General features: G+C 36.4%; 1 protein-coding gene, 1 long non-coding RNA gene and 2 pseudogenes across 11 annotated transcripts; 1 reads left to right on the top strand and 3 right to left on the bottom strand.

The window, feature by feature from the left end:
* The first annotated feature begins 8,920 nt into the window (after window positions 1-8,920).
* Window positions 8,921-10,887, top strand: LOC126606586 (uncharacterized; annotated as a pseudogene).
* Window positions 10,888-13,135: 2,248 nt separating this feature from the next.
* Window positions 13,136-17,470, bottom strand: LOC126606591 (uncharacterized). 6 transcript variants are annotated; one of them, XR_007617252.1, is made up of 11 exons: window positions 17,283-17,470; window positions 16,568-16,835; window positions 16,103-16,151; window positions 15,608-15,698; window positions 15,413-15,484; window positions 15,243-15,277; window positions 15,053-15,159; window positions 13,912-14,261; window positions 13,637-13,673; window positions 13,315-13,534; window positions 13,136-13,203 (listed from the first exon to the last, which is right to left on the bottom strand). It is a non-coding gene; the product is annotated as an uncharacterized LOC126606591 (long non-coding RNA). The 6 variants fall into 6 exon arrangements; XR_007617255.1 differs by having other exon boundaries at window positions 13,912-14,359; XR_007617251.1 differs by having other exon boundaries at window positions 15,053-15,111; window positions 15,239-15,277.
* Window positions 17,471-18,171: 701 nt separating this feature from the next.
* On the bottom strand, window positions 18,172-21,349 carry LOC126606590 (protein MRG1-like). 5 transcript variants are annotated; one of them, XM_050273987.1, is made up of 5 exons: window positions 21,069-21,349; window positions 20,015-20,039; window positions 19,044-19,189; window positions 18,621-18,661; window positions 18,172-18,248 (listed from the first exon to the last, which is right to left on the bottom strand). In XM_050273987.1, the coding sequence occupies exons 1-5, from the start codon at window positions 21,112-21,114 to the stop codon at window positions 18,201-18,203; spliced, it is 306 nt and encodes a 101-aa protein (XP_050129944.1). In that variant the 5' UTR covers window positions 21,115-21,349; the 3' UTR covers window positions 18,172-18,200. The 5 variants fall into 5 exon arrangements, 1 of the variants encoding a protein (XP_050129944.1); XR_007617249.1 differs by lacking the exon at window positions 18,172-18,248 and having other exon boundaries at window positions 18,620-18,661; window positions 19,044-19,131; window positions 20,015-20,059; window positions 21,069-21,344; XR_007617250.1 differs by lacking the exons at window positions 18,172-18,248; window positions 18,621-18,661; window positions 19,044-19,189 and adding an exon at window positions 19,422-19,679 and having other exon boundaries at window positions 20,015-20,059; window positions 21,069-21,342.
* Window positions 21,350-22,136: 787 nt separating this feature from the next.
* LOC126609083 (uncharacterized) lies at window positions 22,137-25,640 on the bottom strand (annotated as a pseudogene).
* Window positions 25,641-26,353: the final 713 nt, after the last annotated feature.

A 26,353-nucleotide genomic window follows, 5' to 3' on the forward strand; every position in this document is an offset into this window, starting at 1 on the left:
GGGCCTAGGAATTGGCCTCTCCTAATTGTGAGGGTGAGGAGTCTTTTTTATAGAATAAGGGCTCCTTTCCTAATTGCATATTTGCCCCTTCCTTTATTACATAATTACATTTAAGTCCCCCGAGTATTTATACAAGGTCTAAATACGATGCCCTAAATATGGTATAAACAATATATATTGTAAACTTTGTACAAAAATTAATTCAATAGTCAATTTTGCTACTTGCACCGGATTATCTACGATTAAAAAATGGTTTTGTTCATTTTTATCACGCACAGTTTGAACCATGGTAAGATTCTCTCTGCATATATATATATATATATATATATATATATATATATCAGTATATTTACGTTATTCTTGTGTTTCCATGCATATTATTTTGTTGCAGGGGTTTCCAAATCATATTCAGATTCACCTCCAGCTCATTACATTAAAAAAAATAAAGTCGTTTTCAGTGCTAAAGAAACATTCAGCACATGGACATCAATCAACGGAATTTGAAGCTAGAGGATAGAAATGGTAATCCCCATTCATTGGTACGTACATCTCTCTAACTTAACTGCATGAAAATTGGAAAGAAATTAAGTAGGCCTAGAATTGCTTATTGCCAACGCAATTATTATACTAGTAGGGATCTCCAGCATATAAACTGTATATTGTTTGTTACACGTATAAAATGTATATTATTTTGTTATATTTCCAGCATTGAACTATATTTTCTAACACACCTCATCACAAGAGATCCACACAATTTCACACCGGAAACCAATTCTCACATAAAAACTGCTCAATTTCATTATGTTTGGGCTCACACATATTTTCAAGAGCCCATTCATTATTCATTCACTAGAGACAACTCACATTTCGAAGGCTTAGTCATTCGTTTAATACCCTTGTGCCCAGCATGGCCAACCTTTTTGACCCAACATCACCACCACCCACCCACCAACATCACTAATATTGTCCACAACTTAACTACCTATTATTAGATGTGACATTTATCAAATTATCCCAATGACATTAGTAGTGAACCTCCCACTTATAAACTGTATATTATTTTGTAATACTATATGATGTGGGACTCAATTATAGTATTAAAGTTTGCTCCACCAACATGACCAAGCATGGGCCATCACCAACATCAATAATTTTTGTTTTAGCCAATTTCACTATGCAATTTGAAATATAGTCTAGCAGATTAAGTGCCCAAAATGAAACATTGTTCTTGAAGATCAAATCAACTTATAAATGAGGCTTGTCCTTCAATTTCACGTACTGTTTGCGGTTACAGGTGTAAATCATTGTATATGTTGATGAAGAAGTTTATGCAGAAAGAAAGATAGAGAGAAATGTTGAAGAGCAAGAGAGTTTAGAGAGTAGAGAGAGAATTCAGAAATATATTTCTTTTCAGTTATCCCCAAATGACTATTACACGATGTATATATTTGCATTGGTAGCTTACCCTCTAAGCTACACAATAACCATCTTAACTAACTCTTATTTCTTAGAAATAGTATTTTAATACTCCTAACATCCCCCCTCAAGCTCAGGGGCAGAGAAGTTGAGCCTGAGATTGGCACAATGAGTCTGAAAAAGTGGTGCAAAAAGACATTTGGTGAGGATATCTGCAAACTGCTCATTAGAAGATACAAAATGAACTTGTAGTTGCTGTTTTGCGACCCTTTCTTGAACAAAATGGACATCAACCTCAATGTGTTTCGTTCTTTGATGTTGAACTGGATTACAAGTCAATGCTATAGCCGACAGGTTGTCACAGAAAAGTAGTGGTGTCTCAGCAATAGGAAACTTCAAGACAGTCAACAGAGACTTTATCAAATCTAATTCAGCTGCTGTAGTAGAAAGTGCCCTATATTCAGCCTCAGTTGATGACCTAGAGACAGTATTTTGTTTCTTGGACATCCATGAAATAGGATTAGAACCCAAGAACACCATCATTCCAGTTGTGGACCTCCGATCATTTGAATCTCCCGCCCAGTCTGCATCACTATATGCAGTTAGATCAAGTGAACCTCTGATATACTGAATACCGCAGCCTTGAGTAACCTTTAAGTACCTGAGAATTCTTTTGACAGCCATAAAGTGTGATTCCATTGGTCTCTGCATAAATTGGCAGACCTGATGCACTGTGAAAGTAATGTCAGGTCGAGTAAAAGTCAAGTACTGGAGAGCACCAACCAAGCTCTTGTACAGTGTAGGATTATTATAAGGCTTTCCATCATCATTGACAAGTCGGTTGTAAGGTAAACATAGAGTAGCACACGGTTTGGACAGTAGCATATCAGATTTAGTAAGCAGATCCATAACATACTTGTCTTGGGAAAGAAACAAACCATCCTTGTTCTGTACAATTTGAATGCCCAGGAAATAATGAAGGGGTCCCAGATCTTTCATATCAAACTCCTGAGTAAGAGATTGAATAACCTCAGTGATAGCTTATGTATGGCTTCCTGTTATGATAATATCATCAACATACAACAGCAGAATCACCACATAACTGTCAACAGTTTTTACAAATAAGGATCAATATGTAAATGTAGACTTGAACCCTAAAGATGGGAGAAAAGTGGTGAACCTTTCATTCCAGGCTCTTGGTGCCTGTTTCAACCCATATAGTGATTTATGTAATCTGCACACATAGTCTTCATGTTTAAGATCAACAAACCCAGGTGGCTGTGCCATGTAAACTTCTTCTTGTAATATGCCATGGAAAAAGGCATTTTTCACATCTAATTGTCTCAATGTCCAACCAAAATGTGCTGATAAAGCTAGAACTAGTCTCACTGTTGTGGGTTTAACAACAGGGCTAAAGGTCTCTGCATAATCAATTCCCTCTTCTTGGTTAAAACCTTTTGCCACCAGCCGTGCCTTATACCTCCCAATTGAGCCATTATCATTCTTTTTTATCTTATATACCCATTTACACCCAATTAAATTCTTGTTGATGGGCAATGGAACCAAGGACCGTGTTCCCTGATTGTGCAAAGCCAATATCTCATCTTTCATAGCATCAAACCAAACCGAGGACTTCAATGCAGACTTATATGTGGCAGGTTCCACTTGTGTCAAATCAACCCCCCTATTTTCATGAACTTCAGCAAGTAAAGCAATCTTCTTAATAATACCACTTTTGGACCGTGTTTGCATAGGATGTAAGTTCACTGGGGGAACAGAGAGAACCACTTGTAGTTGTTCAGGTTGGAATTCAGGGACCACATGAGGTGCAGATGAGAAGGGCTGTGTTGTTGGGGAAGTAATGAATTGACAATCAGATGAATTTTCTGCACTGTCACTTGAAACTGTAACCTGACCTGTAGTAGAAGATGCTGAAGATTGCTGAAGTACAATATTTGGCATGACACTAGGTGTAGAATCTGAACCTAATGATGCATGACTGGATGAAGAACTCACAGTGTAGTGATTGTGTGATTCTGGTAATACAAGAGAATTACTATGATTGGGAACTGGAATTGGTGGTTGTATAGGTGATGGGGGGTGAAATATTGTTACAGAGAGATTTAGGGACCAAAGAATGGTAAGGAAACTCTGTCTCATCGAATAGAACATGTCTAGAGATATACATTTTGTTCTTAGAAGCATCATAATAAAGATAACCTTTATATTTAGATGCATACCCCAAAAAAATACATTTTGCAGTTCTGGGATCTAATTTGGTACGAGTATAAGGTCTTAACCAAGGATAACAAGAGCATCCAAATACTTTCAGATGTTGTATGACAGGTATGGAATTGTGCATCAATTGAAATGGAGATTTATTTCCCAATGAAGAAGATGGCATTCTATTAATGAGGTACACTGAGGTTTGGCAAGCAAAAGACCAAAATAATGAGGGTAAGGAAGTAGATTGTAGCAAAGTGATGGAAGTTTCAATAATATGCATGTGTTTTCGTTCAACTATTCCATTCCGTTTTGGTGTATAAGGACATGAGAGTTGATGCTTTATTCCTTTATCAGACAAAAACTGTTGAAATGCTTTGTTTATGTATTCACCACCACCATCACTGTGAAGAGTTTTAATGGCTACTTGAAACTGGTTTAAGATGAAATTGTATAAGGAAACAAATATACCAGAAACATCACTTTTATTGCAAATGGGAAAAATCCAGCAATATTTTGTACAGTGGTCAATGAAGGTGACATAATATCTGAATCCTTCTAGAGAAACACAAGGAGCAGGGCCCTACATATCACTGTGAACAAGATCAAAAGGTTTTACAGATTTGTCTACTGAAGAAGAAAATGGTAGTTTACTAAATTTTCCCTCTAAACATGTGTGACACAGTGAAGGTGTTTGATCAGCAACACAAGGAACATGTGAGGATTCTAAAATTTGGGAAACAATTGAATTAGAGGGATGACCTAATCTCTTATGCCAAATACTGGTTGTAACTTGTTTTCCCAGAAAAGCTGCAATTTTCCCTTTGTTGATAACTGCATAAGAACTTGGTGAGATGATCGATACAGTCCATTGTTACACAGCCCTTTGTAAAGCACCCTCCATGTGGCTTTGTCCTGAATCCAAAATGAAAAAGCATCGAAGATCAACTAACAGTTATTATCCAAGCAGATCTTATGAACATATAATAAGTTTTGAGACAATTTGGGCATATATAGAACAGAATTAAGCCTAATAGGCTGCATTGGAGTTCGAAGAAGAGTAAAACCAATGTGAGAGATAGCTAAACCTTCACCATTAGCAGTCTGAATGGTCTCATTAGATGGATATGGAGTTGACAAGGAAAGATTTCCCAACTCTGAAGTCATATGATTATTTGCACCTAAATCAGTAAGCCAAATTTGTTGCTGTGAAGGAGCAGATGGCACTGAGAAGGAAGAAGTGGTACCATTGATTGTTGCAGTATGCATAACACTCATTTGAGAATTTGCATTCTTTTGAAAACATGTTTCTGCAGTATGATAGGAATTCCCACAAATAAGACATCCTGAGGAACCATTTGTATTTCGATATCTGCAGGTATCAGCTAGATGGTTGTGCTTGCCACAGATTTGACAACCTTGTGAGACATTTGTGTTTCTGAATCGACATGTAGATGCCAAATGATTAGGTTTCCCACAGATTTGACAGAGTTGAGGCTGAAACCCATAAGTCTGTGTTCTTGGTGGAGATGTACCAAGGATGCCAGGTGCAGGACTTGAGTGAAAGTTCTTGTTATTGCCATATCTCGGATTGAAATTGGATCCAAAACGATTTCTGCCTTTACCATTCTGATTAAAAGACCTATATGCACTTGAATTGGAACTAGCATGATTTCCCCCAGAACTTGAAAAAGACTGATTTTTGGACGCCAAGTCATTGTTCTGTGCCATTAGTACAGACAAAACAGGTGATGCAGGAATAGTTTCAATCAATGTTTCTTCAACTAACAATTGCGATCAAAGATCTTTCAATGATATCACAGTTTCACGAGCCCGAATCACAGATCTTATAGTATTAAATTCAGCAGGCAGACCATTGAGTGTAAGAATCACAATATCATCATCATCGAAGAATACACCAGCAACATATAATAAATCTCTTGCTTCTTTAATTTTCTGCAAATATACAGTGATAGAATCATTACCCTTCTTTATATTTTGCAGTTTAGATTTGAGTTGAAAGATACTAGTTCTTGTGATGGTTGAGAACTGTTCTTTAAGCCTAGTCCACAACTCTTTGGAGCTGGTACTACCGATCGCACAAGAAATTCCAGCAGGAGACAAGGTTGCAGTGATCAACTGCATTAAGGCTTTATCATGCATCTTCCACACTCTGTAGTCATCAAATTGAACCCGTGTAGTAGAATCCCCAGATGATTCTTGGCAAAATTGGTCAAGACAAGGGATCAAGCCATCAACAAAACCAATTATGCTATGGCCTTCAAGCAGTAGCTCCATTTGAAAATGCCAAGCCAAATAATTTGTTTCATCCAATTTCACATTAACTGAGCTTGAAACTAACGAGATCAAAGAAGCAATTGGAGACTGGAGAATCTGTAACTGAGCAGCGGTTACCATTGTTACCGATTATGAGAAAATCCTAAGAAATCTTGACAGAGGACTAATCACAAACACTTGGTGGGTATACTTTTGACAAGAACGAATCAGAAGATAGAGAAGACTAAAAAACTCCCAATTTTAGCATAAGAAATCACAGTATGAAGAGAGAAGATTGTAGAAGCGGAAGCAACCATAACCAAGATCGAAATCCGTCAAGCTTTCATGCTTGTTCCGGCGATGATACCATGTAAACCATTGTATATGTTGATGAAGAAGTTTATGCAGAAAGAAAGACAGAGAGAAATGTTGAAGAGCAAGAGAGTTTAGAGAGTAGACAGAGAATTCAGAAATATATTTCTTTTCAGTTATCCCCAAATGATTATTACACGATGTATATATTTGCATTGGTAGCTTACCCTCTAAGCTACACAATAACCATCTTAACTAACTCTTTTAATACTCCTAACAACAGGAAGATAGTGCTCCATCCTAAGGGAGACTCCGAACGGAAAAAGGTACTCATATTTCTCTTTTCTTAGCATTGGCTGATCCAGAAACCCTCCCTCCTCGTTCCAAAACATGTGTGGAGTTTTCCCTGCGCATTGTCTATCGAATGAATCGCAAGACTAATCATTGTCAAAAAGGTACTACACGTAAATAAAAGTTGAACTATTTCCGTGGATATATAATTAACTACGTTTAGATATTCCACATCGAAAATGGAAGCTTTGCCTAAATATTTTAAATAATCTCAAGTCTTTGCATGCCATTGCTAATTGATTGGTATTAGATTGGACGCACACGCTCTCTCTCTCTCTCTCTCTCTACATATATATATATATATATATATATATAATGCGTTCATATTCATGAAGGTATACATTTTGTGTGTGTGTGTGTGTGTGTGTGTAAGTGAAATAATTGTATCTCTTCCTGTAGCTACTAATCAATGGTTTGATGCCTCGAGTCCGAGTTGGGGTTGGTCTCACTTCATTGCACTGGACACTTGCAGTAAGGCCGGCAAGGGCGATTTTGTAAAGGATACTTGCTTGGTGGAGGCCGAGGTCACCGTCCATGGAAATTCTCAAATAGTGTAGCTAGTCAGCTAAACCATGTTATCATGCACTGTTAAATTTGCTTCCACCCACCCTGTGGTTGCATTTCTTTGGAGTTACTAATTATGATATTTTTACATGTGTTACTTAACTCGAAGTTTTTGAAGTAGTCCATATACTTGTTTCTCTTCCAAGAAATTCATATGCTGAGATTTTATAAAATGATGAAAGAAAGGGACGTATAGAGGTATTCATCATCATATATCTACCAATTATTTTATAGGCATTTTAGGTTTAGGTGCCTCGTTTTCCTTATTTTCCTTATCTACCAATTTCACTACAATTAGGTGCCGCTAATTTTTCATCATAAATTAGTGACAGTGCCTATATTTTTTACTGTTTTTATTTTACCGTGTAATTTGAGTTGGCGGTGCATCAGTAACTGATCTCGGAACTCTTGCAACCAAATATTATCAAATATTGGTACCACAACAACAAGGTATAGGGACCTTCAAGGCCACAACTGAGAGTTTGAGTAGTTAAGCAAATAACAAATCCTAGCTAAAACACATTACTCTTAATTAAAAAAATACTATATATATATATATATATATATATATATATATTTATTTATATATATAAACCCTATAGGCTAAAGGATTATTAAAAAAAATCACATTTCTAATAGAAAATGAATTCTCATGGTTGAATTTTTCAGGTCGACGGGCCGATGGCTCACTCCAACAACACCGATACAGTGTTAGTTAGAGTGGAGATATGGTGTGTGTTAGAGCAGAGTAATTATATTTAAACTCTTCCTTTCCCTCACCGATGTGGGACTTTTGTTGGAAATTTTGAGTGGAAATTTCATTGTCCCACACTAGCCATTACCAAAGGGTTTCCTCACTTTATAAGGTTTTGTCCCTTACAGATAGTGATTGGAGTGATAGACTATGGAGAATGAAATTGAGCTCAACCTTTGGGTTGGACTTTGGGGTGTACTAATTAATATATATATAATTAATTTCAAATTTAATTAATTAAGAAAGATGTCTTCCAATAGACGCACCCCATTCTCATGCATGTTGCGAACAGGTATAAACCTACTATATATACATCAATCTGCAATCCTATACCTCCTTACTGAGAGAATCACAAAGAAATTTGTCAAAAGTTAAGTTTACCGGTGCTGGAATTCTGACTTAGATCGTTGAATCCTGGTAAAGTAGACATCCATAGAACTACAAGCACTGAGTACGGACAAAATTTCTGTTTCAAGGACATTGCGGTACGTAAGGCTCGATCTTCAAGTTGTCTGTTTAACATTTTTATTTTGTTCATACTCTGTTAATTTATTTATTCCCATTTATTATTTATTAGCATATATAAATTTATAACCACCATGACAATCCACCTCTTGCCACTTAGAGGAGGACTTAAGAACTAAAAATATATAAACACGTAACAAACGATCTGTCGTTTGTGCTAAAGCAAAGACGTCTGCTTTACCTATGCTTCCTGCTGTTGTTGAGTCCTAACGTGCCATTGCTACTGCTGTTGTCTAGTTCTGCAGGAATAAGGAGTCCTAGTCTTCATTGGGGTATTTGTATCATGTTGAATTATAATTCTTGGGTGACTTGTAGATATCTTAGTTCATATCCCACATGGATTAAACTTGTGTTTATATTCTTTATAAATATTAACGTGCAGCACTCGCTCTATTCATTGAGTTGAGTTTACAGATCATTCTTTTTTTCTAGCTTAATATCATTCAGTTTGTAACCTGATCACAGTTCCTGCAACGTTCGCTGGTCAATTTTGTCACCATGGGTAGCCTTAACTTGGATCAAGGTGGTAAGATACTTTCTGTGTCTCTAATTCTTTGCGTGCGTTTCAATCGTTGTTTTGCTTTTCCAGAATTTTAGTGACTCGCCTAATGGCTGCATATTTTGATACTTGGTTGTGTTGTCCCTATTCGGTTACAGGGATTTCAAGATCATATTCAGTTTCACCCGCAACTCATTACACTTTAAAATTAGAGTCGTTTTCAATGCTAAAAGAACTTACAGGGGATCATAGATTTGAATCGGACGAGTTTGAAGCTGGAGGATACAAATGGTAGTACATATTCTTGTACATATCTGCTGATTAAACCAACCAAGTTACAAAACATTCATGTCTTGTATATTAATCTGTTACTTGTGTATATATTATTCTGTAACTTGTGTATATATGTTTTGGTCATAAAGGAAACTGGTGGTCTTCCCATATGGAAACAAGAAAAAAAATGTGGAAGACCACATCTCTATCTACTTGCAAATGGCTCGAACAGATTCACTTCAGCCCGACTGGGAAGTATACGTTGATTTCAGAGTGTGTTTGCTTGATCAGGAAAAAGGAACCTACGTGGTTTTTCAAGGTATATATGATGTGTGTGTGTGTGTATGTTTTCTCTAAGGGATATCCACACACTCCTTTTCTCCCTTTGAAAACCCATTTTATTTTTTTGTTTTTTGTATTGAATAAATCTAATCAAAGAAGAATCAAGTGAGTGTGCGGAAATCATTTTCCTATATTATATACCCATCTATTTACATTTAATTCTCATGCATGTAGCAGATCATATAAACCAGTTAACATTTCATTATATGCAAAACACATCGCTTAATTTTACTGATTTTTTTGGTGTTGCGGTACTTAGATGATAAGATAATGCAGAAGTGCCTTCATGGGGCCGCGCCTGATGTGGGTTATGATAAACTTCTCTCCATTGAAGAACTTGCTGATGCCTCCAATGGATATGTCATTAACGACACCTGTGTGTTTGGAGTGGAGGTCTTTGTTTGTAAAGAAAGAAGAGCAGGCAACGGAAGGTCCATATGAATGACCAAGAATGCTGTGAAGTACATGCCTGTTTGGAAGATTGAGAAATTTTCAATGTTAAAAGATGAATATTATTGCTCCGAACCATTCACCGCAGCGAACCAGAGATGGTAAACTAAGCAAGCTTTTTTTTTTAAGATAAAAACTACGGTCTACTTTCTTCTCTCCCTCACCAGGAACGAAAGGAGATCGACACTTTCAGTTTCAATTATATATTTAGATTGATATATGAAACTTCATGCATCTTGTATGAAACCTGTATGTGATTTGGAGTTTTACTTTACACTAATTTGTTGCCTATTGCAGGAAGATACATATATATCCCAAGGGAGATGGTGCTTCAAAGGGTACTCATCTTGCACTTTACTTAACATTGGCTGATGCAGAAAAGCTACATCCTGGCTCCCAAATCCTTACAAAGTTAACCTTTCGCATTGTAGATCAAATGCATCACAAGCATCATTATTGTCTACCAAGTAAAGAGTCTCTATTAATGCGTTTTATGTTATATGTTATGTAACAACACACATATGTATAGTCTCCTTTCGTTGACGATGATATATATATATTTTTTTAAATCTCAACGAGAGAATTTTAAGAAAATAAAATGTTACACAGATATTAACTATAAAAAAATGAAAAATACATGAAAAGAAAGGAATATAAAATCCAAGGAAGCTTCGATGCACACTTTTCAATTATTCGAACCTCGAAATAGAGTGCAGCAATTACTAAGAATTGTTTTTTACTGGTAGGTAATTTTTGGTTCAACGCTTCCCAAAGGAGTTGGGGTTCGTCGTCATTCATCACACTAGCCACTTTGAATGAGGCAGACAAGGGATTTTTGATGAACAATACTTGCATAGTGGAGGCAGACATCACCGTCGTTGCAATTGCTAAAGCACTATAGTCAGCTTGCTGTAAAACTAAAACTCGATCTGGGGATGGATTCAAGCTATTATTTTGATGGCATTGGTCGACAATGACTTGAAATTATTCATCATTCTTAATAAATGTGAATGGGAAAAAAAAAGCTTTAATGTTATTATTTTGATGTCACTTGCTCAAAGACTTCATCATTCTTAAAAAATATGATTGAAAAGAAAAAAAAATTACATCTAATGTTTTTATTTTGATGTCACTTCTCAACAGTGACTTAAAGTTATCCATCATTTTGCATGTGATCCAATATCCTAGTGAATAGGATGTTGGGTTTCTACCTATGCGTCTCATGTTCGAAACTCCCCCTCCTCTAAATAATTGTAATAATTTTGAATTCTCCCAGTAAAATTAAGTTGGTTTTGTTTTTGTTGTAAGTTTGAAATAAACTACTAAACAACTCATGAAAAGAAAACAAAAGGAATTTTGATATGCTTATAGAGTAATGTTAGGAAGACTAAATTTATAGACAAAACTTGGTAAACTAAATGACATTGTGGGAGCCAAAAATTACTCCTCCACTAAACAAGTCACTAGCATGACAAACATGGGGAGTGGAACTACAATCAAGCAACCCGATATCCACTTCATGGAACATGAAGAAATAGAAGGAAAATGAGAATTGGAGCCCAAGACTTGAATGCCTATAAAAGGCTAATAATCCCACCAGTGTAAGGGGGTGGAAAAGAGAGAGATATGAGATCGTTCTATATTTTATAAGTATCCTGAACAAACACTAACTTGAGCATCAGAGTGTTTTTTTGCAGGTCCTCCGTTCTCATTATTGACAACCGACAGCAGTGTCTAAGGCTTCTCAACGTGTTCTAGATTACTTGTTGGTGGAGAATTTGAGTACTCGAAATTTTTTGCTCCAACAGACATGAAAGTTGATGATTGGATTATTACTTAACCGTTTATAAACGTGCTCATTTCTATTAGTGACACATCATTTAGTTTGTAAATTTTGTTTACAAATTTAGTCCCCCTAGTATTACTCATAATTATAACATGACAATATTCAAAAGAAGTTGGTGTAGTTGAGCTAGTAAGATGTGTTTACTATTGAGAATGAATTTGGACGGGGGACTATGCTTAGACTTATAAGTAAGTTAGGCTACTCTTCATATAACCAATTGGTTTTATGGTGGAACCCCAACTTTTTGCATGGTATCAGAGCAAGTTGTCTCACATGTGAAGTCAAATGGCCACACGCGCTCCTCCTCACCCCGTTGTGTTGTCCACGTGTTGGGCTTGAAAATTTGCCAAAAGTGAGGGGGCGTGTTGTCCTCAACCATTTTCTTCCAACCCAAGAAAATGCTTAACACCTCACTCTTGTGCTTCATAGTGTAGACCCAAGACCTTCTTGAATAATCATCAACAAAGGTCACGAACCAATGTCTACCACTCAAAGAGGGAGTTTTTGTAGGACCCCAAACATCCGAATGCACATAATCAAGAATGCCCTTCGTCTGATGTACTGCAGTACCAAACTTCACTCTAGTTTGCTTTCCCAAGACACAATGCTCGCAGAAATCAAGTTTACAAGTCATGGCACCTTTTAGAAGGCCTTGTTTCACAAGCCCTTGTAGAGCTTTCTCACCGACATGGCCTAATCTCATATGTCACAATCTAGTAGTATCTGAATCAGATGTGCCCATATTTTCAGAGACTACAGATGATTCACCTGTCACAGTGCTTCCCTGCAATAAATACAAATGGCCACATCTAGGAGCTTTCATCACAACAAGTGCACCATAAGTAACTTTCAATGTCTGTCCATCTGAATGAAACCTGAAACCCTTGGATTCCAAAGTACCCAAAGAAATAAGATTTTTCTTCAAATTCGGTACATACCGAACACCTGTCAACTCTTTAACCATGCCATCATGCAACTTCAAACGAACTGTACCAATCCCTTTTGTTGTGCAAGGATTGTCATCTCCCATGAACACAACGCCACCATCAAACTCTTTCAAGCTTGAAAACCAATCCTTGTGGGGAGTCATACGATGAGTACATCCCGTATCCAACACCCACTTAGTAGCACAATCAAATGATGAGGAAGTGGTTAAAGCAAAATCAGAAAAATCTGCTTCAACCTCAGCAACATTAGCTTCAGAACTTTCTTTGCCTTTGGTCTTCAATCTAGGACAATCTTTCTTCAAAATTAATTTCTTTGTTTGATTTGCAGGGAAGGTCGTTTGATTTGCAGGGAAGGTCACCTGCCTTGCCGGCAAGTAGTCGATCTTCCTGATCTTGATCTTCTCCCTCATCATTTTCTCCAATTCTTCATACCCACTTCATAAACAATAATTCAAGTAAAATAAAATAAACAAAACAAGCAAACAATTAACATTTAAACAAAAATATTTGCAAAGTTGAAGGGAAATAAGCATACCAGAAGATGAAGAGGAAGAAGAAGAGCATGTTATAGAAACCCTTCTCATTTTTCAGAAACCCAACTCTGGGTCGACCTGAGCTTCTCCGCCGTCGTTCTCACCGGCTCTGATTTGCATGTCGTCAGTATGAGCAGCCAAGCAGACCCGTCGAAATCTCCATCTTTATCTTCGATCCTAGCTGATTTCGACATTCTCTCTCGAATTTCGCTCTCCCATTCCCTGAAACAAATTCTGATCATAATTCAGTCCTTAAGTAGAACTAATAGATTTAAACGAAGAAGAAAAATAAAATATAAAATAAAAAAGAAGCTGGGTTTATACCTCTAAACGATCTCCCAGCAACAAAAGGCTTCAATCACTACCTTTGCATGTTCGATTGGTAAGTAAAATATACAGAATAAGAGTTACATCACATGGCAATAAAGTAGAGAGAATTGGAAGACAAAGGAGATTTAAAATGTGTAAACCTCACAAACGTCACAAACCCTAGAATTTTTACTGACCAAAATCACAATTTCAAATCTGAAGCTGCATGATATGAATAGATTTTGTAAACATAATCCTAAAGCACAAAAGATTTGAAAATGACTCATCACCTTTTCAATCAGCTGAGGCTGTCATGGGCTTCAAATCTCAGTCATTTTGTGCAACCATGGCCTTTGTCCTCAATCGCAGGCCTTCCTGCCTCAGGAGTGCAGGTACTGAGAGTGATGCAACCACTCAATCTCCTCTCTCTCTCTCTTGAATCGTACACCCCTATGACTCTGTCTACCTGCAAGTCGTATGCCTTCCCCTCACCAATTCCTTTTCGCTCTCACTCTTCCTTCCTCTCCCTCTCTCTTCCTCTCTGCAAGCCACATGTCTTCCCCTCACCAAATCCCTATCCCTATCCCTATCTCTATCCCTCCCGCTCTCTCTCCTAACGGCATGCTCTCACCGAGTCCCTCTGCAGCTCATAGAAAGAAAGGAAATGAAAGTCTCCCTACCCTAACCCACCCAATCCGTTCGAAACCCTACAGACTAAAACGACCATCGCACCCCTACCTTTCCATGATTATCAACATGCGGCAACAACAATTAATGAAATAAGTTTAACCATATATTCAAACAACAATGATATAAACAACAAAGAAATAAAATTGCAAAAAAATCTAAGGTTTAGATGAGAGAAGAATTAAAAGCATCTATTCAATTCAGGTGCTTGAAATTCATATGTTTACAATTCATCTACTGAATGGAGCGTGTAGAAATTGACTAAATCCATACATATGTTTAGGATTCATCCTTTTTCCTCATAAAACTTGCTCCGAACTGCAATTTTCAATACAATTTGAGCCAAAATTTAATTTAGTATATGTCATCATCAAAATCCTCTTCCGAGTCAAAACTCATGATTGGGGGAGTTCAATAAGCAACAGATAATTACCTAAAGGTTTCATCCACCAACAACAATCCCTTCCTCAACAGCCGGTCGTACCCAGTGCACAAGGCTCCCGCTTTACGCAGGGTTTGGGAGAGGTGAATGTCGGCTAGCCGAATGAAAAAAAAAAAACAAAGTTTAAATTTTGATGGTGCTTTCTGTGCCAAATATAAGATGAAAGAAAACTTACCATGTGTACCTGTTCAGGTAGAGTGAACAAAGATTTTACACAAAACAAAAAAAATAGCAATTTGTAAATTTATTTTGTGATGCCATAAAGTTTTTAAGAATCGAGTAACATATATTTTTCGACATACTGGTTCTTTGCTCGAATAAACTGAAGGTGTAACCCCGCCTTCTTCTATGGAATGCTTCTCTAATTGCAATAGCAGACAAACTGATGATGATGGGGACTATTAAATTCCTGAAAAAAGCATGAAATTTTGAAGCTTTACAAAGTGTAACAATAAAACTGCACCGCGTGGAGAAACCACATAATTCACTAACCTTGATAAAGTCAGAAGTATCCGCATCCTGCATATCTGAATTCTTGAAAAAAGCATGAAATTTTGAAGCATTACAAAGTGTGCTTTTTAAAACTTGGACACATGGCCTTCTTCTTCTTCCGGAAATTATCAAAACTAATCAAATTGTGGAATTCCAATTGTTAAAATAACATACCAGACTGAAGAAATATTGTCGTATGCCTCTCACTTCTTCAATGGAGCTATAGCTCCTTATACCAAGAACTGCAACAATTCAATCAAAAGTGAGACCAAGTTTATGCAAAGTAAATACATACACAATAACATTATATTTGACAATATAAGACATTGAATTCCACCCATTCAGAAGCTGCATATAAAAGGTACCTTCTTTAATTCCTCTGGAAGACAACCATTAATAAGACCAATTGTCTTTATGGCCATTTGTGTCAAATTATCAATTCAAACAGAGCATTTCCTGCATATCAAAGTGCTCTATTAGCTTCTATCTTATTGAATTCCAGCACGCTAATCTTATGTTGTTTGCTGAAATCTAATCAAAATGCTTAATTGCAATAGTTTAATCATATCAAAGTCGACGAATTCAAAATATTAACCATCACAGCTGATGGCAGTAGAAAAAATTGTAGAGCAAGAAAAATAAACACACCCAAGAATCAAACAGTAAAATTCAAGGAGAAAAAAAACTCAAAGCTGCAATCTTTAATAATAATATCTAACTGAAATGCTCTATAAACTTCAGCAGTTAGAAGATCACACCAACAAATGCATCAAAAGAACAAAAAACTATATGAAAATTACATAACCTAGATGAAAGGAAAACATAAAAGCATCAATAAAATGAGAAACAGAAGAACTCACCTAAGAATTAGAGTCCCAAGAAAGCTGCAGGTTGATTTAATATGCCAAACTGCACTGCTTTTATATATCAATGTTTGAAACAATCTTTCAAATTTCTAAAAAAAAAAATAATACTTTGAAATAATGAACAGAATCTCCCTTTTGGTCCAAAAGAGAGAAACAAATAATAAAAGAACAGAACCCAGAACCCTTTAAAGCCAATTATATGTGGGGGTGGGGTTGTGGGATCACAAAAAGTCCAAATTTTTTTTGCACCGCCCATGAAAATTAAACATTGACATTGATTCACAGAGAAGAATATGGGCAACGACAAAGATGGGATGCGGGAGGGGAGGATGAGAATAGAGGAAATAGACATAGACCAAAAATATAAACTTAAAAAAAAAATCATACGAAGATATTGTTTAACAACTAATGGCATATGTATATCAAGGACACAAATAGTTGCAGAGGCATGGATTATACCTTTTCATCTTGGATTTGAGAACTTCGTGGCCTCCGCCTTATTTTTGAACACCAGATTTGAGCTCTGTGTGCTCAAATTAAATGAGTTCATCCAGGCATGGGCTTCAGATCTCACTAACTCTCTGCAAGCATGGGCTTCCTCCTCAATTTCCGCATATTCTCTCTGCGCTCTATCCCTCCTCCCTCACTCAATCAGGTCAGAGAGCAGACAAATCTGATGTGGACTTCAATGTATACGAATCCATGGTTGAACTCATTTCCTGACACACTGAGTGAAAGAAATGAATCATCAAATTAAGATCCACATAATTAGTTGCATTTGTCACTCTCAGATATCTACAAATTAAGATCCACATAATTAGTTGCATTTGACACCAAAATACCAATCATTCCAAAACACCATTGAAGCACTGAAAAATCACAAATTTCACCAAATTCAAAAGCATCCAACACCCACCAATAAAATTTGGAAAAGGTCTGATTAAAAGGATGAGATTGCTTGAAACAAAACCCCCAAAATCACAAAAAAGAAATTTTAACAGAAAACCTGTTTCTAAGCCCAAACTTACACTACTAACACATAATTTTCAAACCACAAAATTACCCATCCTAAAAAGTGAACCTGTTCGTAATGATAGAGAAGGGTTGAGTAGTGAAAACCCATATGATCAAACTCACCGAATACTGAAAAAAAAAATTACAAATTAATAATTACCTCAACAGCTAACGGAGCCAAAGCCAAACCCCAGAGCTTGGAATGGCAGAAATGATAACAGAAACATGAATAGCCCTTCTTCCTTCCCCACTACTGCTGCCACTTTCTCTCTCTAAATGAGTTACCATTACACCAAACCATTAGCATGCAAGTATTTAACTACAATGTTTAGTGCTTTGCAACTGAGTCATGATATTGAATCAAAAAAATAAAAAGTCATATATTCTTGGACATTTTATCATGAGATCATACCACCACAATGCTCAAAATTCAAAATTCTAAATTAGTATACATTTGCTTACGCAAAATCTATGCTCGTCAATTCAGACCAACCTTCATACATTTGCAGCTCAAATCAGCACAGGAAAAAAATGCTAGGCATGTTCCCCAAAAAGTGAATTTATCAGTCTTTGAGATGGGCAATAAAAACCCATCAACATTGTGCATTCAAGAATCATTTTCTTTAAAAAAATAAATAAATAAATAAAATATAAAAAAAATCAGCTTTTTCGATAATGAATCCAATTAAACAGTTCAGAAGTCAACAGAGCAAAAAACAAAAATCAGGTCACTTTTTATATACATTTTAAATCAATTAGATCAATCAAACAACAGAGAGAAGATGGAATTCCACAAAAACTGTAACAAAAGTCAGCTCATTTAGGTACAATTACTACGAAGATTGAAGTCAAAAACATAAAAGGAAGTAAATTTAAATCATTTTTCCCACACTTTCCCAGCAACCAAGCAGAGAATTAAGAAATTGAAAGCAAATGAATTGATTGGCGCAATCAATTTAACCAAAGAAATCCGATTTTACTACGACGGGGGTAAATATGAAGAAAATGGTGAGAAATTACTTACAGAGAGAGCTTCGACGACTTGGCCCAGAAAGAGAGATCCTTTCTTATGAGAGAATCAAATCAGCGTTATGAACCTCACGAAATTCGCATTACAAAAACCCATCTGAAACATTTTCATTCAGAAGAATCATTAGTTTCTCTCGTTCTAAATTGAGAATATGTTGAAGAACTGACCAACTGCATACCGCATAATAAAACCTAAAACCAAAGCCAACCCAGTTCAGCAAATGAACATACTATTAGCTAAAGGGATACAAATTTTGTGATTGAATCAGATAACACATATCTACATGCAAATTGCAATCATATGAGAAATGGTATCTCTATAACAATGTAATATTTGAAGTCCAATTATCGAAATCCAATTAACAAATACACTAATATCTGTACACAAATATAATAACCCAATAATTTAGCAAGAATGAAAAGGAAACAATATGAACAGAGAGATATGTATAATGACCTGGAGGTATACCTTATAGACAGAGTCATTCTTTCGCTTCTTCCCTCTTGACGCTGCTCATAATTTCATACCAACAGTAAGAGCAATGCAGATTATATACACTTTCAAATTGCAAGAGAAGTTAATAAAACAGGATATATTTTCAGTACCTAACCTCTTGGCATCCTAATTCAAGAACCGTATTCAAGTTATGATCATAAATGAAGAATGCATGTTGGTAAATTAGTTAACTACATTGTTACTTTTTCAGTATCCCATATCCATTATATTTACCCCTATGAAGGGTATGACCGTTAAACCTCAAAGCTTGCCCAAAAATGGGATGGTTCATGTCACATGCCAGAATTACACACCCTACATCTAACATTCAAGAATAAATCCAAATTTCATGATTGGGCAACAACAAAAGAAATGTTAAAAGATGATAAACCCAACCATGATAACTTCTTAGTTTAGTATGTGTTGTGTGTATTAGCTTTGCATTCTTGTCTATTCCCTGTTTCTGGTTGAGGTACTCGTGCTTCTTCCTATTCTCATCAGTGTTTTTCGTCAGATGATCCAACCCTACCCGTTCATCCCAACTGTTGAGAGAAAAAAAAAAAAGAGAAAAGGTCAATGAGATAAATGAAATCAAAAGCTTCAAGAGATATTAACCACTGAAAGCTTAAGCATTAGCCTTCATCTCCGATAAACCTCCGTCATCAGAGTCAATTACAATATAATGGTCTCATAATAACATCTGCTGTGGTCTAATAAACTATGGTGAAAGGACCACTTAAACTGAAGCGAGATGGCAAATGATAACTGAAAAATAAAAAAAACATACAAACTGAAGTAGGGCATGGCACACCAATTAAATGAGAAATGTAAAACATTTTGAATAAAAGAAATAGAAGAACAATCACAGTAAGAGCTCCAAGATGACATTTTAGAGACGAAATGAGCTCAAAAGTTCAGAACACGCAGGTCAAATACTTTAGTAAAATGCAATGATATACCAATCTCACTACCACAAAGGAACAGACAACACAATCTGAGAAATAGGAACTTCTGGATTGAATCCAAAATCACCTGGTCAATGAATTTAATAAGCCTAGTGATTAGGTTGCTGAAAGATAATTGAAATTATAAAGAAACGAAAAATGGGGTAAAATTATACACATGGAAAGACAGTGAAACCCAAACCCTTATTTTCAAACTCAATAAATTAGCCATTTTTATCATGCGAACACATGAAAAGCCAAAGTTGCTGATAATGTTTACAACAACGAACACATCACAACTTGGTGTTCTCATGCAAAACACATGCAAAAGTCAATACATTTGGTTGTTTTTATTAAAGAACCAGGCTCAACTTAAGACATAATGATTGCACATTCCACCATAACAACGGCAAATAAATATACCTCAAAAGCCAAAGGGCCAAGTGCTCTGTCCAACAATCCAAGTTCCTGAAAATCGCAAACACAGCAAAGCCATTAACACTAACTCACAGAACAGCAACGAAAATAACAGCTAAGAAATAACTATGAAAATCTATTTGCGCCAATCAAACACCGCTGGAATAGGGATCATAGCAAAGGCACAACAATTAAACAATTAAAAACCACTAACTCAACCATTTTCTCGTGCAAACAAAATTGTCATCTGCATCCACTTTAAAACCATGCTTGTTCAACGATATAATCATACCAAACAGAAAGACTCAATCCATTGTTAACATCACCAACCATAATTCCCCACCAAAAAGAACACAGCTCCATACATTTGTCAGGAAATGATCACAGTTGCTACGAACCACAGATTACGCAACCGTAACACAACCAGATGAAACCTCAATCAAATTTTTTCTGATAACAAAATTATGGCTCCCCCTCAATTTAAAACCGCATGTACAAACCTCTGCTTTAATTTGTACATCACACACAACATACACGTTTTAAAACAGAAAATTACAATCATAAAACAACCAACAGAGTGATAGCATAAAAACCTCAACCATGCACCATCATCTGTGAATGAAAAAAAATCAGACGCATCATGTATTTTAGAGGAATAGATAACTGAGTATTTAATTCATACGGTCATCACCACAACAAAAAACAATAAGCCATGAACAAAAAAAGGGGAAACAAATAATAGGGTAATGAACAAAAAGGGGCAAATTGCGTACAGTTTGATTTTTGCAGAGAAGCGATAACACTAAAAGACCAACACAACAGGAAGAAAAAGAGAAATGAAGAGGAAGTGGTATTATCAGACAGTGAAGAAAGCAGCACAAAATATTTGTTTTTTTTTTGTCCCAATTTAATAATTTAAAAACATATCTTGCACTCCCAACTAAAAGTTGAATAACCGAACCAGAACCAGACAGAAAACAAAGCAGGAAAAAAAAAGGTTTCTAAGCAGGTTCAAACCAGAAACAGTGAAATAAGGGAAAATTCGGTTCAAACCAGGCACTTAGCTTTGAAAGGAATTGAAGCTGCCAGCTGGGAGAAATCCTCATCAATGCTTGCAGAGATAGCTTCCAGCTGGAACCAAATCTCTTAAACCAACCCTCGGTTTAGGCGTCCCTTCAAGCCTCACCGCTTCTCTAAGCATACCTCACCGAGAAAAAACAAAACCCAAATTCTGGGCAGCCCTACCTATTGCTTTGCTCATCCTATTCCTACCTCTCCCTCTCTCCTCCAATTTTTCCTTCCAGGAGTCCTGCTCTCTCTTCTCTTTGGCATCGCACGACCCCTCTCTCTTCTCTCTGCCATCGGTCGACTCCTCCTCTTTCTTCTCTCTCGCATCACATGACACCTCCTATCTCTTCTCGCTGGCATCATTGCAGACTAGGCCTACCTGTGTCGCCATCCATCCGAAAAACCCACCAACCCAGTCACAGCCCAAACCCGCAAAAGCCCATCCAACTAAATCCAAAAAGAAAAAAGCCCAGCCGAAATCCTTAGTGAATGGTAAGTCCGTAAATAGAATGAAATTGGGTTCCAAAAACTATTCATTTGTACAGTGCAATTTCAAAGCCTTCTTTAGACTAAAGTAATGATATAATTTGTTATTTGCTTAACTACTCAAACTCTCAGTTGTAGCCTTGAAGAAGGTCACTATACCTTCTTGTTGTGGTACCAATATTTGATAATACTTGGTTGCAAGGGTTCCGAGATCAGTTACTGATGCACCGCCACTCAAATTACACGGAAAAATAAAAATAGTAAAAACTACAGGCACTGTCACTAATTTCTAATGAAAAGTTAGCGGCACCTAATTGTAGTGAAATTGGTAGATAAGGAAAATAAGGAAAACGAGGCACCTAAACCTAAAATGCCTCTAAAATAATTGGTAGATATATGATGATGAATACTTCCATACGTCCCTTTCTTTCATCATTAAAATCTCAGCATATGAATTTCTTGGAAAAGAGGCAAGTGAATGGACTACTTCAAAAAACTTCGAGTTAAGAAATGCAACCACAGGGTGGGTGGAAGCAAATTTAACAGTGCATGATAACATGGTTTAGCTGACTAGCTACACTATTTGAGAATTTCCATGGACGGTGACCTCGGCCTCCACCAAGCCAGTATCCTTTACAAAATCGCCCGTGCCGGCCTTATTGAAAGTGTCCAGTGCAATAAAGTGAGACCAACCCCAATTCGGACTCGAGGCATCAAACCATTGATTAGTAGATAATAGAATTATTTCACTTACATACACACACACACGCACACACACAAAATGTATACCTTCATGAATAAGAGCGCATTGTATATATATTATTAGAACGTGCGCGTCCATTCTAATACCAATCAATTAGCAAAAGCATGCATAGACTTGAGATTATTTCAAATATTTAGGCAAAGCTTCCTTTTTCAATGTGGAATATCTAAACGTAGTTAATTATATATCCACGGAAATAGTTCAACCATTATTTACGTGTAGTACCTTTTTGACAATGATTAGTCTTGCGATTCATTCGATAGACAATGCGCAGGGAAATCTTCACACACGTTTTGGAACGAGGAGGGAGGGTTTCTGGATCAGCCAATGCTAAGAAAAGAGAAATATGAGTACCTTTTCCGTTCGAGTCTCCCTTAGGATGGAGCACTATCTTCCTGTAACCACAAACAGTACGTGAAATTTAAGGACAATGCCTCATTTATAAGTTGATTTGATCTTCAAGAGCAATGCTTCATTTTGGGCACTTAATCTGCTAGACTATATATAATTGCATAGTGAAATTGGCTAAAACAAAAATTATTGATGTTAGTGATGGCCCATGCTTGGTGATGTTGGTGGAGCAATACTTTAATACTAAAAACAATTTATCGTTGGAAAATTGAGTCCCACATCATATAGTATTACAAAATAATATACAGTTTATAAGTGGGAGGTTCACTACTAATGTCATTGGGATAATTTGATAAATGTCACATCTAATAATAGGTAGTTAAGTTGTGGACAATATCAGTGATGTTGGTGGGTGAGTGGTGGTGATGTTGGGTTAAAAAGGTTGACCATGATGGGCACAAGGGTATTAAACGAATGACTAAGCCTTCGAAATGTGAGTTGGCTCTAGTGAATGAATAATGAATGGGCTCTTGAAAATGTGTGAGCCCAAACATAAAGAAATTGACCAGTTTTTATGTGAGAATTGGTTTCCGGTGTGAAAATTTGTGGATCTCTCGTGATGAGACGTGTTAGAAAATATAGTCCGACACTGGAAATATAACAAAATAATATACATTTTATATGTGTAACAAACAATAAACAGTTTATATGCTGGAGATCCCTACTAGTATTATATTTGTGTTGGCAATAAGCCATTCAAGGCCTAATTAATTTCTTTCCAATTTTCATGCAGTTAAGTTACAAAGATGTACGTACCATTTCTTGTTTCCAACAGTGAATGGTTCTGAGTCAAGTCTGGCATCTAACTTTGAAAAGTTCTCAACGTTCCAAACATGCTTGTACGTAAAAGAATAATAGCTCATTGATAGAAACTCTGCCTTGGCTGCTCTTTTTTCTTTACAAATGAAGACCTCAGCTCCAACCACGCAGTCGTCATTTACCAGATAGCCTTTGGAAGCATCAGTAAATTCTTTCAGTGAGATAAGTTTATCAATACCGGCATCAAGCATCGCCCCATGAAAGCACTTTTGCTTTATATTAGGATCTAAATGCACCAAGAAAATAAATATTAATAAGAAAGACCATAAAAATGATAAGTAATGTCTAAAAGCACATGAAGGAAATTGAGATTCTCTCATGTGTCATCATTCAAGAATAACACGTTGGGGACATATATTGGGTGATGTGGGAGCATGTGTTGGGCTCAACCCAATTCCCTAAAGCTATGTTAGGGTAAGGGGTTTTAATTCAAGTCTACAAATGTTACTTAGAGGGGATAAGGAATGTCTTATATGAGTTGAACAAATTAAAGCATGTGAGAGGAATTTAAAACTAACACCTTCCAAGTAAGTAATGATTTGCAAATCCCTCTCACATACCGTTGTAATACTCATGGAAGACATTTATAATAGCTCTATCTATATTTTATGATTCATTCCTGACTTACTTGGACTTAATCCCTTAAAATTTAAAATACCCTCATTCAATAAGCATATACAAAGTCCATCACCTTCTAGACGTGACCTCATCAACACATAATAACCGGTCTCTTATCTGCTGGATGCATGCACGAGAAATAGAATACACACACACACACACACACATACACACGTATATACCTTGGAGAACCAAGTACGACCCCTTATTCTGATCAAGCAAAAACACTCTCAAATCAACATATACTTCCTAACCAGCCTGAAGTGATTTTACTCCAGCCATTTCCAAGTAGACAGAGATGAAGTCTTTCACATTCTTCTTCTTGTTTCCATTTGGGTAGAGCGCCAGTTTCCTGTGAGTATGTAGATAGGCCAGAATTATTGCATGTTGAACATAGAAGAAGAAACCTACCATCAACTCAAATGCATTGTGTGTGTGTGTTTGTTTGTTTATTCACAAGGTATCACTGGTGCATTATTCGTGGTTTCCTGATGGTATTAGAACGTCTAACCCAAAACTAGATAGTGATGATTGGAGAAATAAAATTTTATGCGTACGAGGATTACAACACAAGTCACATATTCCACATCGACCGTATCTCTAAGAAAAAAAGAGTTTAAATACCTTAACCCCACTCCAACTAACACTGAGCCCTTTTATAATAAAAGGTCACACCTGACGGATTGTGCAAGTGGTAATTACCAAATTGGGCACAATATTGATGTTGTTGGAAGTCGCCCGTTTCTCTGATAATTCTACAAGTATGTTATACCTCTATGGTATATGAAACCGCTTATTCTGATTAGTGAAGTTGGGGACATTATGGTAGCATATGCAATTACTTTCTCGAGGTGGAAAAAAAAGAGCCATTGCCAATCAATAGACATGGTTTGCTATGAATCTGTGGATCTATTTGTTTGTGGACATTGGTAACAAAGCTACAACTCTATAGAAGTGCTTTTACTATGGACCTGTAGAAATTTTTACTATAAATTCATGTGCTTATCCAGAAATTACTTTTTAAGACTCAAAAGCGCTTTAAAGTTTTATGCAAAACATAGTCAGAAGCACTTTATTGTTAGGAAAAACTTTTAACCATTCCAAAAAAAAACTCAAACAGACCCTTAATCAGCAGATATGAGAATGGGGATTACCATTTGTATCCTCCAGCTTCAAATTCCGTTGATTGATGTCCATGTGCTGAATGTTTCTTTAGCACTAAAAACGACTTTATTTTTTTCATGTAATGAGCTGGAGGTGAATCTGAATATGATCTGGAAACCCCTGCAACAAAATAATATGCATGGAAACACAAGAATAGCATAAATATACTGATATATATATATATGCAAGGAAACACAAGAATAACGTAAATATACTGATATATTTATATATATATGCACACAGATATGCAGAGAGAATCTTACCATGGTTCAAACTGTGCGTGAAAAAATTGAACAAATCCATTTTTTAATCGTAGATAATCGGGTGCAAGTAGCAAAATTGACTATTGAATTAATTTTTATACAAAGTTTACAATATATATATATGTATATATATAGGGTTAAACGTAATCCAACTGTAGCAGGAATCCTAAAATACTTACAATTCTAAATTAATTGATATACAAGGAAACCGTAATTAAGTAGAATCCCAAGATGATGATTCCACTATAACAAAAAAATGGGAGTGTTTATCTGTTTCTCAAGGAAAAAGTTGTATACTATACTCCAACGTCCTTTGATGTCAAATATTGTATCCGGTCAAGAAAGAAACCGAAAAAACAGAGATTAAGAGTGTTGATGCACAAAACTGGAAGGTCTTGGAACAACGTAAATCCGACCGTGAATCATGCAAACGCCCAAGAACACAAAGATGTATCGTGGTTCACCCCAATGTTTGGGCTACGTCCACACTGATGTTGATTGTATTTCTCTGTAACTGTATATATGGATTACAAGCTCAAGGGGAGTCCCCTTGAGGAAGAGAGTGTTGTCTCTGAGTTGTTTGAGACTTGTATGTTTTGGGGTATCCCAGAGTCTCCTTTGTGAGGGGGGAGGAGTCCCCTTTTAGCGAATAAAGGGCTCTTCCTTTTACATAATTATGGGCTGGGTAATGAGGCCCAATGTGTCAAAGTCTGAGGCCTAATATGTGTGGTACCAACAGTAGTCCCCTAAGTC

Source organism: Malus sylvestris, chromosome 16, assembly GCF_916048215.2.
Source record: "Malus sylvestris chromosome 16, drMalSylv7.2, whole genome shotgun sequence".
Lineage (NCBI taxonomy): Eukaryota > Viridiplantae > Streptophyta > Magnoliopsida > Rosales > Rosaceae > Malus > Malus sylvestris.

Bases quoted from the DNA above. Each gene is read 5' to 3' on its own strand.
- LOC126606590 (XM_050273987.1), bottom strand. From the start codon at position 21,114: ATGAGGATTTCTCCCAGCTGGCAGCTTCAATTCCTTTCAAAGCTAA. The intron at 19,190-20,014 runs GTATATTTATTT...TTCTCTCAACAG, and splicing joins TTGGCCCTTTGGCTTTTGAG to TTGGGATGAACGGGTAGGGT. The intron at 18,249-18,620 runs GTATACCTCCAG...AAAATGTTTCAG, and splicing joins AGAATGACTCTGTCTATAAG to ATGGGTTTTTGTAATGCGAA.